Genomic DNA, 15,000 nt, shown 5'->3' with positions numbered 1-15,000 from the left:
AGCACGGCCTGGTCAGGCTCAACCCGGACGGCCAGAAGTTCGACCCCTACGAGCACGAGGCCCTCTTCTACGCCCCCGTGGAGGGCAAGGAGCCCGACACCGTCGCCATAGTAACCAAAGTGGGCTACAAGCTCCACGGTCGCACCCTCAGGCCGGCGTTGGTGGGCGTGGCCAAAGCGCCCTAGAAGCGATGACGTAACTTTCGCAAAGTGGGATTTGCTTTGTTGCCTGAGAGACGGATGACCTCAGGTACAGCAGACCGGTCGAGGGTCAGAGAGACGGGAACCCAACTGAACTTTGTATCTAGACGATATCAACCAGTTATTTTTACAGATACATTTACACTTACAATTAGTCTGGCACAAATTTCAACTCGTCATCAGTCAGGTATTGTCAGAGATTATCACCAGATCACAGAAAGAGGCTTTCATGTCTCCTACAAACTTGAATCTTTACTGAAAGAGACACAAAAAGTTGAACAAATTGTCATAAAAAACGTAATTTTGAGACTTTTTTGTGTGAGCTGTGATGTAATTTGAGTGCTAATTCTGAACCGTTGGTATCATTCCAGACTTTTGTTTAAAGCCCTAATAATCTTGAACTTGACTCGTCATTTGTCTTCTCTTTTTGTTTGTGAGTTTTAAATTTTGTTCTGTGAATAAAGCATGGAACAGCAGTACATGAGGATGTGGAGAAATGTTTCGATGTTACTTTGTTCTGAGTCGGGCTTCCCAAAGCCTTCATGGTAAAAAAAACAAAAACAAAACATCTTTCTGTTGTTCATTTGGACGAGATCAGGCTCCGGTAGGCCAGTAATTTGGTAATTGTGACGTTCCTATGCCACAATTTGGCTCAATGTTGCCTGACGGTAATGTAACGGCTTTAACTGTAAACCATTAGATTAATTATGTAATATTTGTCCAAATTATTCACAGCATCAGAAGAATAAATTGATCAACTTTGGCATCTTGGTTGAGTGTTTTTCTTTTACACACATCTTGAAATAATATTTAAAAAGAAAAGTAGTGCGGCGGTTTTAAGCCATGGAGTGAGAGAGGTAAGCGGTATTGGTTATTGTAGTTTGTCTCTCTCACCAACACGGTGAACGGTAGCAGCAGTGACTGACACAGCTCATGGATCTGATTAAGATACTTACGCTACTCCTACTTCTCTGAGTCAGTCAAATCTGAACATACAGACATGATAAATATATTTTAGATTCAGTGACTTACACTTCTCGAGGATATCGTTATTTTATAATAATGAGAGCAGGTTCACACTGAGCACATGTGACACGCGTGAAAGAGTTTGGAGACGCCGTGGTGAACGTTATGCTGCCTGTAATATCATCCAGCATGAGAATGAGATACCGGTCCTGCTGCTGGGTTGACGCCCTTCTACGGCTCTGTCCAGCCCTCCTCGTGTAACCGCCGGTCTCCTGGTATCTCCTCCGTGCTCTTGAGACTGTGCTGAGAGACACAGCAAACCGTCTTGTGACCGCACGTATGGATGTGCCATCCTGGAGGAGCTGGACTACCTGTGCAACCTGATTTGGGCTGCAGGTACCGCCTCATGCTACAAGGACACTAACAGAACACAAAACTATAGAGAAGAATCAGTCAGGAAGGATGAGGCGAGAGCAATTGTCTGTGGCCACCACATGCAAAACCATTTCCTTTTTTTTGGAGGGGTTGTCTTGCTGTTGCCTCTCCATTGCACCCTGTTGTCACTTTCATTTGCACCAAAGCAGGTGAAAGTGATTCACAATCACTCGTGCTTCCTAAATGGACACATTGATATCCCTGAAGTTTAACTGACTTGGTGTTACACTGTGATGATTAAGTGTTCCCTTAATTTTTTTTTGTGCAGTGTACTTCCCCACAGTCGCCCACTAAATCTACCAAAAATGATAGACCAACAAAAAAGGTATCTGATCCCAAATGAAATGTAAGTTGGGAGGGACACACAGGAGATGTAGAGGCTGGCTAAAGATGTGAACACTCAAAATCAAAACCCCACAAAATCACTAAACACAGAGAGCCAACTGAAGGTGTTGACCCTCTGCAGACACACAACCGAATGAGCAGAGTGCAGCCAACCTGCTTCTATATAACCAGGCTGATTATCAACAGCTGAAGGTGATCAAGACTCAGAGAAACCTGCAGCCCAGATCTGTCATGATCCCTCTGACCATAACAATTGTCGCCGTGACCTGGCCCCCATCAGATAAGCAGAAGATTACCGAGCTTTTTTAAATAATGAAACTATATATTTTCGAAACCGTTTCAAAATATTTACGTCTACGGTATAGGAACCAACAGGCAATGAGATATGCACAACATACTGTTGGTTTCGGTCCATTTTTGGTTTCACGGACGACAAACTTTTTGCAGCGATAGAGTTGTTGTCACTATCATGATCAGGTGTTTTCATGGAATTTGTTGACAATTAGAAAAATAAGGAATAACTCAAGCTTTGAAATTATTAAATTGTATCAGACAGGTCATGTTTACTTGTATTGTTTCCCCACTGAAACTAAATGAAAACTGAAAATTTGAATTATCATAATGCTTGTATTATATATACTTTTACTCAGGTTAGAATAGATATTCAAATTCCTATTCTAATCCGTTCCATTTCTTACTTTCTTGTGTTTTTCTTTCATTTATAATAACGGTGAAAACACTGTTGTACCCTCCTTAACATGCTGCTACTGTGTAACCTGCAGCTTGAGTAACAAGCCCTCTCTGTGTCCCTCTAATGGACTACAAAAAGCTGATATTTTGTGTTTTGATGGGGTTATTTGTGCTGCAAACTTATTGAAGACAAACAAGACTATTTATAATTATAAAGTTTTTGCACTTTTAATACATCCCCGTACACACCTTGTGCAATAACAAAAATAACGGGACAGCAAAAACAGCTCAACAGTATCAGACCGGTAACAAGATTAAAGACAGCACAACAGCATGCCATCACTTTGCTCTAAAGCTTCAGAAAAATGTGTCTTCTTTGTAATCCAAAATGTTGTTTTTGTATTTTATTACAAAAGCTATAAACAATTTCCCATGACACAAAATACTGTACATTTCACAGGTCAGCAATTATAGTTTCTTTTTTTTCAAATGTATCTTACAAAATTATCTACATTTTGGTGACATAAAGGATGCAAAATCAACCCCCCCCTCCCCCCCACTTTACAAATAATATTGCTCCACTGGGAAATGAAAATCTATTAGCCATGTTTTCCTTTTGAGACATTTACACCGAAACACACCATTTTCGGAACAATGTGAAACGTTTGGTTGCACTGTCGACATCTGAAAAAACAGTCCTTGAAAAAAGAACTCACAATCTAAAAGGAATAAACAAAAAGCTGACATCCAAACACAAGGGGGAACCGTCAGATCAACATGCTCTCGGTTTGGTTTATAGGCTGGAAACTAGCTTTACTAGAACATTCTGGTTCAGATTGCATTTTGAGCTGACCTCTGACCTGAAATGTTCTTATTATCCCTTCGTTATGATGCTCATACTTTCACCTCAGCTTCAACATAATACGCCAGGCCTGTCGCTCAATCAGCAGCTTCGATGAAACAAACAGATGTACTGGAGGTGACCCACTATGAATGTTGGAAAGATGATAATAATAAATGTGTTCCACATACTTTAGGTGGAATCAACTCATTGTTGGTCTTTTGTTAAAGGTCCCATATTGTGCTCATTTTCAGGTTCATACTTGTATTTTGTGTTTCTACTAGAACATGTTTACATGCTCTTATGGTTAAAAAAAACACTTAATTTTCCTCATACTGTCTGCCTGAATATACCTGTATTCACCCTCTGTCTGAAACGCTCCGTTTTAGTGCATTTTCAACGGAATTACAACATAATTGTGTCGCTAGGCAACAGCTTGGGTCCATGTTTACTTCCCGTCAGCTGATGTCATTAACATACACTGCAACCAGGAAATAAACTGGGACACATTTAGAATGTTTATGTTTAAAACCGTGTAATGGTCTAAATATTGTATATTTGTGACATCACAAATGGACAGAAATCCTATAACGGCTTGTTTCAAACGCAAAATGTATGAATACGGTCTGTGTGTATTTCTCCGTATATTGAGCGTTTTGAATGAAAATCTCACTTTTTACAATATGGGACCTTTAAGTCTTTTCATGGGACAGAAATATAAAATGTAGTAGTGTTTGACTAGAATGGTACATGGTTTGGAGCACCGCGTTGATGAAATATGACTGATGACCATAACAGAACATTAACATCCAGAAACTGAAGCTTTACAATGAAGAGGAAGCCATTTATGATGACCACAAAAAAAAAGAAAACGACAAAGATTAAGGCAATGCCTACTGATACAGAACTAATGCTGCTCACGACTTGCATTTCCCCCCCCAAAAAAGGCCAAATTCTTCTTTACAGATGCAGTAAAGAGGCAAAAAATAATACTCTAGCACATATTCAAGTTCAGGTAAGAACTGTCTTTCTTCTCTTGTGATTTTTAGAGCTGTGAAATGACAGCCGATTCAATGACTTCATTTTCATTTAAATAGTCACTGCTCAGCTTGACTCGCAGGAAAAAGCAGAGAAAATGAGAGAATGAGTCACCGGTGCTGTTGTGATGGTTCGGCCTTCAACACAAAGTGAAGTTACCTTTGAAAGAAACTAATGAGAGGCTGCCAAGAGGGGGAGGAGGTCGGTAACAGCTGGTCTGACAGACCATCTGTGTGCGTGTGAAGTGGTCAACCACAGGGCTGACGTTTGGAGTTAGGACTGTGGAAATTCAAAACGTGTACTATGAGGATGAACACTGTAATCTAAAAAAGAGTAAAAAGATAAAGAGGTGTACTATTAGCCTGCCTTGCATTAACACTTACGTTAAAGAAAAAAACAATAATCTTGGTATCGTACTTTTTTAGCATTTGGGTGTTCAGCATTCAGAGTTTTTCCTTCACACTGATTTCAAACTAAAATGTAAATAAAATACAAATTGTAGCCCGACTGATACAGGATTTTTGAAGCCAATACTATGGATATTTTGCCCTGAAAACGTATTTTCTCACGATTTTCTACCAACACTTTTGGTTATTATGTCACATGAGAGATTTCTGTATTTCACTGTGCTCCTCTCTAAAGTGGGTTAAAGTGGGTTAAAGTGGGCGGGGCTCATTTGGAATGATGTCACTCACTTACGGGCACCAATCAAGGTTTAGCTGAGTGTTAAACTCTTAATAAATAATACCTAAAGATGTGTTTTTTTGATCATTGCTTATTTAGCATGAATGTATGCTATAGAGAAATACTTCTAGATCTGAAGCCAGGTGCTTTAAGAATTAAATACAATATGTCAGCCAAAGTTTTTGTTTTTACCATAAACACATAATGAATGAATGTTATTGATAAGGATCCTTTAAATTTGATTATGAAAGAATTGCGACCAACAAATGTACTGACGTTTTACAGTTCTGCTCTCTAGTGGACAGACTGTGTAATGACAACACTGTCTCTAAATGATTTTGTAATATTCTTTGGCATTTCTTTACACACACTTTCTTGTTGCTTATTGGCTGACATATGTGCCAATACTGATATATATATGATCAAACATCAGCAGATGTATCGCTCTATGTCTATCTGACCCAGTCCAGAGAAAGCTAGATGATGGTTCTTTTCCTTCCCTTGTAGGCAGTAAGAAGGGGAAACAATAAGTCAGAGAATTGAGAGTTTACTGAAGATGTATGACAATGTCTAGGAAACGAAGGCCTTAAAATGTTACAGAAATTTGAACAGCTAGCGGTCGGGCTTTAACCGATGAGAAACCGAGAGTTTGAGAGATCCTCAAAAACATCTACGACCGCGACGGCGATCAATTCTGTCACCCAACATTCACCCCAAAAATGCAGCTTGAGATGGCTTTTGAACCAGTCGATGTTTGTTTACCTGTCAGCATTGTAGTTCTCATTCATGTAGAAACAATAAGGACACAAAGTATTTGAAATCCACAGAGTTTGTTTTTCACCCCCCGTCCCTTTCCAAATGTAAAAATATAGGCTCGTCTTTGTTCCTATCCCTGGTATGAAAATAAACTTTTTTTTTTTCCCATCCTCTTTCTTTGCAATTTACATATTCACAAGGTCCCCTTTGAAAAAAAAGTTCTGTCCTGTCTACGGAGCTTACAGCAAATCAGCTACCAGTGATCGTCAACTTATTACTTCCTGACCGAAGACGGATCGCTAAGAGGCGTCTCTGGATATCCAGCCGCTTTCCGTGAGGAAGGTGAGAATGCGCTTCTTGAGGACCTTGTCCAGGTAGCTGGGCAGCCGGCTCTTGGCCGGGATGCCTTGCCTTTTCTGCATGTTATCTTTGATGATGATGGTTTTGACAGTCAGGTAGCGTGCCGGGCTGAGGTTCAGAGAGTTACACAGCACCTTCTCTCGGTCTGACAGCAGCTCGAAGCCCGTCAGATTCTCGATGGCGGCGAACTCGCCGTCTTTGCACTCTTCTTTGATCACGACCCCCAACCCTCCGGCGATGCCTCCTCCGCCTCCGGCTCCACCGCCGAGTCCCAACCCAGAGCCGAGCGCGCCGCCGCCTCCGCTGCCCCGTTTGGAGGTGACCACGCTTTTGTTCTCCTTGCGTTTCTCCCGTTTGTGGCGCGCCGCTTCGTATTCCGCCGACTCTTCCAGGCGGGCGATGCCGTTGCGGCGGTAGCGCTGCAGCTCACGCACTTTTGCCCTTAGCACGCGCTCTTTGTGCATGTTCTCAAAGAAGTCTTCAAATTCCCGATGGGCCATGAACTGGCAGAGCCCCCGCAGTCTGACCCGCTGATCCTTCTCTTCCTTGGTGATCTTTCTTTTGGGCGTGCTGGGAACGGGACCGGATCCCGCTGCTGTCGTGGAACCGGATCCAATCGTGCCGCCGCCAGCTCCTGCGCCACCCACGCCGCCGGCGGCGCCCGTGACTCCCGGCGCTCCTGGTTTCTCCTTCTCCTTGTCTTTCTTGTCCCGGCCCAGGAACGCGGGCACCAGGTTGTAGTCCCGGGCGATGTTCTTACGTCGCTGCCGTTCTCTGAGCTTGCGCACGTACATGTCCACGTGAGCGCGTTTCATTTCGATTTCCACGTCCTCGTCGTCGTAGTTCACAGACAGCCCGCTGATGAGCTTCTCCGCGTCCTGGTCGTATTCGATCTCGTAGTCGTCGCGTAGCGGCATGTAGCCCAGCTGCTGCTGCTCGGCCAGGCTGATATCCAGCGGAGGGAGCGGGGTGGTGAGGCTGGGCGACAGGGGCCCGCCACTCGGGCAGGTGTGGTCCGTCACCCGGTTGGGAATGCTGTCCGGGATGCACGCCTTACCCAGGTTTCCATGGATGTACATGGTAACATAGTGTTCCATGACTTCCTGAGGAGTTCGGGATGCTCCGACGTGAGCGGCCATGTCCTCCTGAAAGACAACACAAACAGGATGTTGTTATTTCATGAGCATAGTGGAAGAAGTACACAGTAGACAGTATTCAGTTGATAAACTTGTAACCTAGAGAGTCTTTAAATCAGTCAGCAAGTCTGCTGAATATGACATGCAAGCATACAATTCAACATACGTGGAATATAAATATATATAATATATGATAAATTCCCTGAGGCACTCTGACTCTTAAACCCTTTGAAACTTAGGTATACCTTGATTTTAGCTTATGGGATTTTTTTGTAAATACTTTTGTATTTATTTAGCATATTTCAATATGTGATTATTCACATCTTGAATTGTAACCATTTAGAAAGGTATATTTTGATTTTACCTTTGATATTTGTGGTATATTTTTGTTTTATTTATATTATTTAGTTAGTTCAATTTGTATTATATTTAGTTAATTCCATGTGTATATCGTCCACGTGGCCAATGCAATTAAGTTAACTCAACTAAGTGATGAATTAATATTTACTTGGGTTTAAATTGTGCTCTTCCTTCAAGAAAATTCACATTTTTTCCCTTAACAAGTGCCATATCACATAGTTAATTAATTGATTATTATAAGTTTTTTTTTTTTTTTTTTAAATTGCACGCCTGTAGAGTAGAAAGTAAAGCATTTGTGTCTAAAACAATTATTGAACTAAATGATATGAAATAACAGACTACATCAATAATTAAAATAATAAGTGTTAGTTGCAACCCTAAACCAGACTGTTGCAGTGGTAAAACATATACAGATGCTTACATGTTTATTGTGATCTATCTTGGTTTGTGATGTATAGAAGAGTCGGGTAACCCTCCACTAGGGCAGTATAACTAAAGTTCTAGCTTAGTGAAGTCAGCGCTCGGATTTTGTGGTAGCCAGTAAGGCCTTTAATAGATAAAACAATAACACTGAAATACCTGTGGACCTGTAAGAGTCACTGGGTTGCCATGCGACCCACTGGACCAACTTTCACTCTTGACATTTTTTATAAGTAACGTTACTTTAAAACACAAACTACTGTGACTGCTGTTAAGTTGACTTATATAAAGTGATGTAGGCAAGGCACAGAACATTGCGACAAAGTGCAAAAGAACATTAAAGGTCCCATATCGCGCTCATTGTCAGGTTCGTACTTGTATTTTATGTTTCTACTAGAACATGTTTACACGCTGTAATGTTAAAAAAAACTACTTTATTGTCCTCATACTGTCTGCCTGAATATACCTGTATTCACCCTCTGTCTGAAACGCTCCGTTTTAGTGCATTTCAACGGAATTGCAACGGAATTGCATTGCTATGCAACAGTTTGGGGCCATGTTTATTTCCTGTCAGCTGATGTTATATACATACACTGCAACAGGAAATAAACTGGGGACACATTTAGAATGTTTACGTTTAAAAACGTGTAATGGTCTAAATATTGTATATTTGTGACATCACAAATGGGCAGAAATCCTAACGGCTTGTTTCAAACGCACAATTTCTGAATACGGTCTGTGTGTATTTCCCTGTGGACTGAGTGTTTCGATACTTTCACAGTATTCATATAGGACTTAAGCCTGCTTTATAATAAAAAAAAACACATGAAAATCTCACTTTTTTTATAATATGGGACCTTTAAGTTTTGCTCTAAAATAACTCAGAGTTGGATCTGGCTCCTGCAGGTTTCTTGGAGCTTGTTTCACAATATTTTAGTGCGTAAAAACCTGAACATACCCAGTTTCCAAATCCATACTGCTCGATGGCATCGAGCAGCGACTGCTCTTCCCTGCTGGTCCATCCTCCCTCTGCCTCGGGACCCCAGAGAGAGAAGCGACCGCCGTCGACCTGCTGGTAGCCGTGCCATCTCCGGTGGTTACCGATTTCCGCGCCCGCCGAGAAGCACTCCGGACACAGCTCTATATCCGGGCAGTCTGTGCAACGAAGCCGCAGGTTGGTAACATCTGCGAGGCAGTTTACGCAGTACTTCTTCCCTAGGTCGGCCATGATGCCTTGGCTCCTGTTTCTTGTTGTCGGAGGAACAAGGTGTGCTGCGCATGCGCGACCTACTCTACATCCTGCTTGTTAATATTAATGAGCAAGAGGTCAGGGGGAGGCTTCTGATTGGCTCAGCTCGATTCCAGTTTCCAGGACAACCTATAACAAACAGATGCATTGACTCTAGAAGTGCACCAGCTTCCTACACCTATATAGACAGATTTAATAATACTTCTGGGTTTTTATTTAATAATACTTCTGTTTTTATTTAATAATACTTCTGTTTTGTTTTTTTAATAATACTTCTGGGTTTTTATTTAATAATACTTCTGGGTTTTTATTTTAATAATACTTCTGGGTTTTTATTTTAATAATACTTCTGGGTTTTTATTTAATAATACTTCTGTTTTTTTTTTTTAATAATACTTCTGGGTTTTTATTTAATAATACTTCTGGGTTTTTATTTTAATAATACTTCTGGGTTTTTATTTAATAATACTTCTGGGTTTTTATTTAATAATACTTCTGTTTTTTTTTTTTAATAATACTTCTGGGTTTTTATTTAATAATACTTCTGGGTTTTTATTTAATAATACTTCTGGGTTTTTATTTTAATAATACTTCTGGGTTTTTATTTAATAATACTTCTGGGTTTTTATTTAATAATACTTCTGGGTTTTTATTTAATAATATTTCTGGGTTTTTATTTAATAATACTTCTGTTTTTTTTTTAAATAATACTTCTGTTTTTTTTTTTAATAATACTTCTGGGTTTTTATTTAATAATATTTCTGGGTTTTTATTTAATAATACTTCTGGGTTTTTATTTAATAATACTTCTGGGTTTTTATTTTAATAATACTTCTGGGTTTTTATTTTAATAATACTTCTGGGTTTTTATTTAATAATACTTCTGTTTTTTTTTTAAATAATACTTCTGTTTTTTTTTTTTAATAATACTTCTGGGTTTTTATTTAATAATACTTCTGTTTTTTTTTTAAATAATACTTCTGTTTTTTTTTTTAATAATACTTCTGGGTTTTTATTTAATAATATTTCTGGGTTTTTATTTAATAATACTTCTGGGTTTTTATTTAATAATACTTCTGGGTTTTTATTTTAATAATACTTCTGGGTTTTTATTTTAATAATACTTCTGGGTTTTTATTTAATAATACTTCTGGGTTTTTATTTAATAATACTTCTGGGTTTTTATTTAATAATACTTCTGTTTTTTTTTTTTAATAATACTTCTGGGTTTTTATTTAATAATACTTCTGGGGGTTTTTTTTAATAATACTTCTGGGGTTTTTTTTTTCTTTTTTAAATGGATGGAGAGACAGAAAATGAGGTGAAGAATGATAAGCTGTTGCATCAGATCAGGATGAAGAAAACTCAGAAAGTGTGAAAGCCACTGAGGAAGAGGCTCCTGTTGGAGAAGAGAACAGTAGAAGTGAGTTTCCGGCTGTCTAATGCATCACCACAAGTGCCAGTTTCCACGACAACCTAAAACAAAACGAACCGATGCATTAGACTCCAGAAGTGCACCAGCTCCCTATAGCTGTATTACACAAATAGAATAATACTTCTGGGTTTTTTATTTTCTTTTAAAAAAAAATGGATGGAGAGACAGAAAATGAGGTGAAGAATGATAGGGTGGTGTCAGCAGATTCATCCATTGAGGAGGACAATTCTCCTATTAATGGACATGGAAAGGAAGGTGTCCCAGCTGTTGCATCAGATCAGGATGAAGAAAACTCAGAAAGTGTGAAAGCCACTGAGGAAGAGGCTCCTGTTGGAGAAGAGAACAGTGAAGATCAGTTCCCGGGTGTCGAATGCATCGCCACAAGTGAAGACTTGGATGTGAAGGTGAATGAAGTGAGTGAGCAGCCGGTGTCCCACGAGGAGAGTGTTGTTTCTGAAATCAACAGCAATGATGACGATGGACCTCCCGGGCTGCATCTTGAGACCCCGGAGAGACAGAACACCAGTCCTGAACGAGAGGAAGACGAGGCTGACGAGGCTGACGAGGAAGAGGAATCCCCTGCTGCTCCTCCCGCAGATAAAGAAGGCATCGACTATGAAGAATACATGCAGCTCCACCAGCAGCTGTGTGAGGACAGAGATGAAGCCAGCCAGCACCACAGCTCGCTGCAGGTGAAGCTGGCGGAGTTCTTCCGCAGGAATGCCGGGGAATACGCCCAGCTGGACATGGAGACACCGGTGTCGGAGCAGCTGCAGCAGTATGAGAAGTACGTTGACCTCCTGACTGACCTGAAGCAGCAGTTCACCGCTGATTCACAGACGGCTCAGCAGCAGGCAGAGGAGCTGAGGTTCAAGTCCCAAGAGAAGCTGGACAAGGTTGGTCTTATTGTCAGAGTCAGGACCTGTGCATGTGTGTGTGTGCAACGTGGCAAAATTAAGTACGCTCAACTATCCATATGGGAACAAAAAAGCTTCAGTAAGCGACAATTTTTTAGCATCATTGGGCAAAAATTCCATAATAACCTTTCAGCATATTGTAATTCCCACACCTCGTCATGGCTCTGTTTTCAGGCTTTAAAAAAATCTAGCCCGTGACGGGAGTCTTTGACCAATCACAGGTCATTTCAGAGAGAGAGAGAGCGTTCCTATTGGCTGCGCTCCGGCTGGTGGTGGGCGGTGCTTGGTATTTCCTCAACTGATCTCAACACGGCTGCCGGGTCATAAAGCGTTCTCATTTTACAGCTAAACAGTATACTACAAGATGTTTCTGAAAACATTTGAGGAGAGTAATAAGCATTAACGTTAACAGAATATTGATTCATATTTGATCGGCGCTGCGTGGTTTGACCATTTAAATACTTAAGTACTGTAACAGCGTTTTATTACTTTGTTACATTACACCCCTGGTTATTTACATTTACAACTGAACGCTGAATAAGAAGACATTTTTAGGCGACCAAAAATGGTATAATTAACTGTAATGAACTGAAAACAAGACGAAAGCACGTACAAATCCCAGACGTGGTAGCGACCTGTCAATCACAAGGTAGATGAACATCATGCTGTATTGAAGAAGACTTGAAACTATAGCGATTGAGACCATAAACTCGTGTTTACAATGTTTACTGAGGTAATAAATCAGATGAGAAGTAGGCTCATTTTCTCATAGACTTATGTGCTAGGGCTTCTCAAAGTCCGGACCGAGGTCCATTATCCGGACCGAACGGCAAGTCAATCCGGACTGGAGAAATACTTTGATTCGAAACCAAGTTTTCAGAGGCTTTAATTGGTCTCCTATCCCTCCAGGGAAAAAGGAGTACAAGGGGTCTACACACATGCTGCTATGCAGTGAGCTGGGTGGAGGTGACGTGCATACTGAGCCATGCAGACACTGCTCTCAGCTCCATGCGAACAGGGGAATGCTTTAAGAACAAACCAAGAAAATGTGCAAAGCACGACTTGAATATATTTAAGCACCCAAATTAGGGGTCTGCTACAGTTACCCTGATAAGTGTTGATTGTGTGTTACGGTGTACTGATCAGCGGTCCGAACCCCTCTCATCTTCGTCCTCAGGCAGAAAATGAATGGCGAGCGTTCGTGGCGCTGAAGCAGGATGTAGCTGTGACAGTACTAAGCCGACGCCTGGGCAAACAAGCTGCTCAGGCCAAAGTGGAGGCAACCTTGGCAACAGAGAAGCTTCTGCAGCACGAGCTGATCAAGCTGCGCCTCAAGCACAACAAGCTGAGGATCAAGATTCACAGGCTGGAAGCAGAGCTCCGGGTAGGAGAAGAACATGCCAGGAACCCCCTGCATCTCCAGTTTGTGCAGCTGCAGGCTGAGAGGCTGGAGCTGCAAAGACGTGCGGAAAAGCAAAAGGAGGAATCTTTAAAGATGCAGAAGAAGATCAGCGGCAGCTTGGAGGTAGGTCGAAGAATCCACAGGTACAGATTGCGTTAAAGTCATTTCTGCAGTTGCTTCACACAAAATATATGATTTCCGGTACTAAGTAATTAAGTCAGCATTGTTGTTTCCTTTGCTCTATCAGCTCCTGTCAAACGTAAAGGAGAAGCTGTTCTGGAGCCAGATGGAGGTCCAGGCCAAGCGAGAGCAGCTGGCCAAGGTGGAGGCCATGGTGGCCAGGAAGAGGGAGCTCCTGAGCGGGACTCGGCAGGCACGCAACGGCCTGCAGAGAGACAACCTGAGGCTGAAGGAGCACCGTGGACTGCTGGGGAACAGGGTCCTGCTGCGGGACTTTGAGGACACCGTGGACGCCTCCGACCACCTGGAGGAACAACTGGAGGATCTGAAGTGCCGGCAGGCTGAGATCGTCTTCAGTTGTGGCAGATGGAAGACAACTTAATGCATGAATGAATGAATGAACTAATGACTGAATTAACTTCTTAAGGTGTGATCAGACCTGATCCCGGCTTTTGTGCAGATTTTTCCGCCTTTGTTTTATTGTTCGTCTTTGGATATTTACTACTTTGGGCAATACTTTCATATCTTTTTTTATTTAACCAGATCAAATCCATTGAGATAAAATCTCTTTAGCGTTGGCGATCTGGCCAAGAAGTTAAACATTGAATGCACATAGATTTCATACATACAATAAAACTAAACCAAAACAAGACATTACAGAGTACAAACTAGCACAGGCATCAACAGTAAGAGGTTAAATAGACACAGATAGTGTGGACAAAAAGGCAACAAGACATTGTTGTGTTATGGGTTGCTGCAAGAACAGTTTGCAGTTAAAACTTCTGATACTTCTTTTGTTTAAAGGTCCCATATCGTGCTAATTTTCAGGTTCATACTTGTATTTTGTGTTTATACTAGAACATGTTTGCATGCTGTAATGTTCCAAAAAAACTTGTATTTTCCTCATACTGTCTGTCTCAATATACCTGTATTTACCCCCTGCCTTAAACGCTCCGTTTTAGTGCATTTCAACGGAATTGCAACGGAATTGCGTTGCTAGGCAACAGCTTGGGTCCATGTTTACTTCCTGTCAGCTGATGTTATTCATATACACTGCGACAGGAAATAAACTGGGACACATTTAGAATGTTTATGTTTAAAACCGTGTAACGGTCTAAATATTGTACATTTGTGACATCACAAATGGACAGAAATCCAAACGGCTTGTTTCAAACGCACAATTTTTTTGAGTTCAGGCTGTGTGTATTTCTCCGTATATTGATCGTTTTGATGGTTTAACAGTATTTATAAAGCACTTAAATCTGCTTTATAATATAAAAGACATGAAAATCTCACTTTTTACAATATGGGACCTTTAAAACTGGCTAATACTGGCAATATAATGGTTAACAGAGAGGCAAAACAATGCTTAACAGGGAGTTTAGATTAACAGCCTACTTGAAATATTAAAGGAACAACAGTTTGGGAAATATCTATTTGCTTTGATAAAAAGATTGATACCGCTCTCATGTTTGTGCGCTAAAATGGAGTTGGAGCCCACAGAAAATTAGCCCAGCTTAAAATAAAGACTGGAAGTAGGGGGAGATAGATACTAGATTTGTCCAGAGTTTATAAAGAAACATGTC

The 15,000-nt window shown here is 40.9% G+C and overlaps 3 protein-coding genes across 3 annotated transcripts in view; 2 read left to right on the top strand and 1 right to left on the bottom strand.

Moving 5' to 3' along the window:
• grpel1 (GrpE-like 1, mitochondrial) overlaps nucleotides 1-964 on the top strand; it is a 5,807-nt gene extending 4,843 nt beyond the window's left edge. Inside the window, exon 4 of the mRNA XM_037758060.1 lies at nucleotides 1-964. This exon is cut by the window's left edge and continues 162 nt beyond it. Coding sequence (XP_037613988.1) covers nucleotides 1-185 — 185 coding nt within the window. The 3' untranslated portion in view covers nucleotides 186-964.
• A 4,579-nt stretch (nucleotides 965-5,543) lies between these two features.
• Nucleotides 5,544-9,484, bottom strand: tada2b (transcriptional adaptor 2B). The gene is made up of 2 exons (XM_037758053.1): nucleotides 9,190-9,484; nucleotides 5,544-7,460 (listed from the first exon to the last, which is right to left on the bottom strand). The coding sequence occupies exons 1-2, from the start codon at nucleotides 9,457-9,459 to the stop codon at nucleotides 6,255-6,257; spliced, it is 1,476 nt and encodes a 491-aa protein (XP_037613981.1). The 5' UTR covers nucleotides 9,460-9,484; the 3' UTR covers nucleotides 5,544-6,254.
• A 1,207-nt stretch (nucleotides 9,485-10,691) lies between these two features.
• Nucleotides 10,692-14,064, top strand: ccdc96 (coiled-coil domain containing 96). The gene is made up of 3 exons (XM_037758054.1): nucleotides 10,692-11,811; nucleotides 13,010-13,357; nucleotides 13,482-14,064. Exons 1-3 carry the CDS (start codon nucleotides 11,068-11,070, stop codon nucleotides 13,794-13,796), a joined length of 1,407 nt encoding a protein of 468 aa, XP_037613982.1. The 5' UTR covers nucleotides 10,692-11,067; the 3' UTR covers nucleotides 13,797-14,064.
• The last annotated feature ends 936 nt before the right edge of the window (nucleotides 14,065-15,000 follow it).

Source organism: Sebastes umbrosus, chromosome 22 (genome assembly GCF_015220745.1).
Source record: "Sebastes umbrosus isolate fSebUmb1 chromosome 22, fSebUmb1.pri, whole genome shotgun sequence".
NCBI lineage: Eukaryota > Metazoa > Chordata > Actinopteri > Perciformes > Sebastidae > Sebastes > Sebastes umbrosus.
The sequence above is the reverse complement of the archived record's forward strand: the minus strand, read 5'-3'. Positions and strand labels throughout refer to the sequence as shown.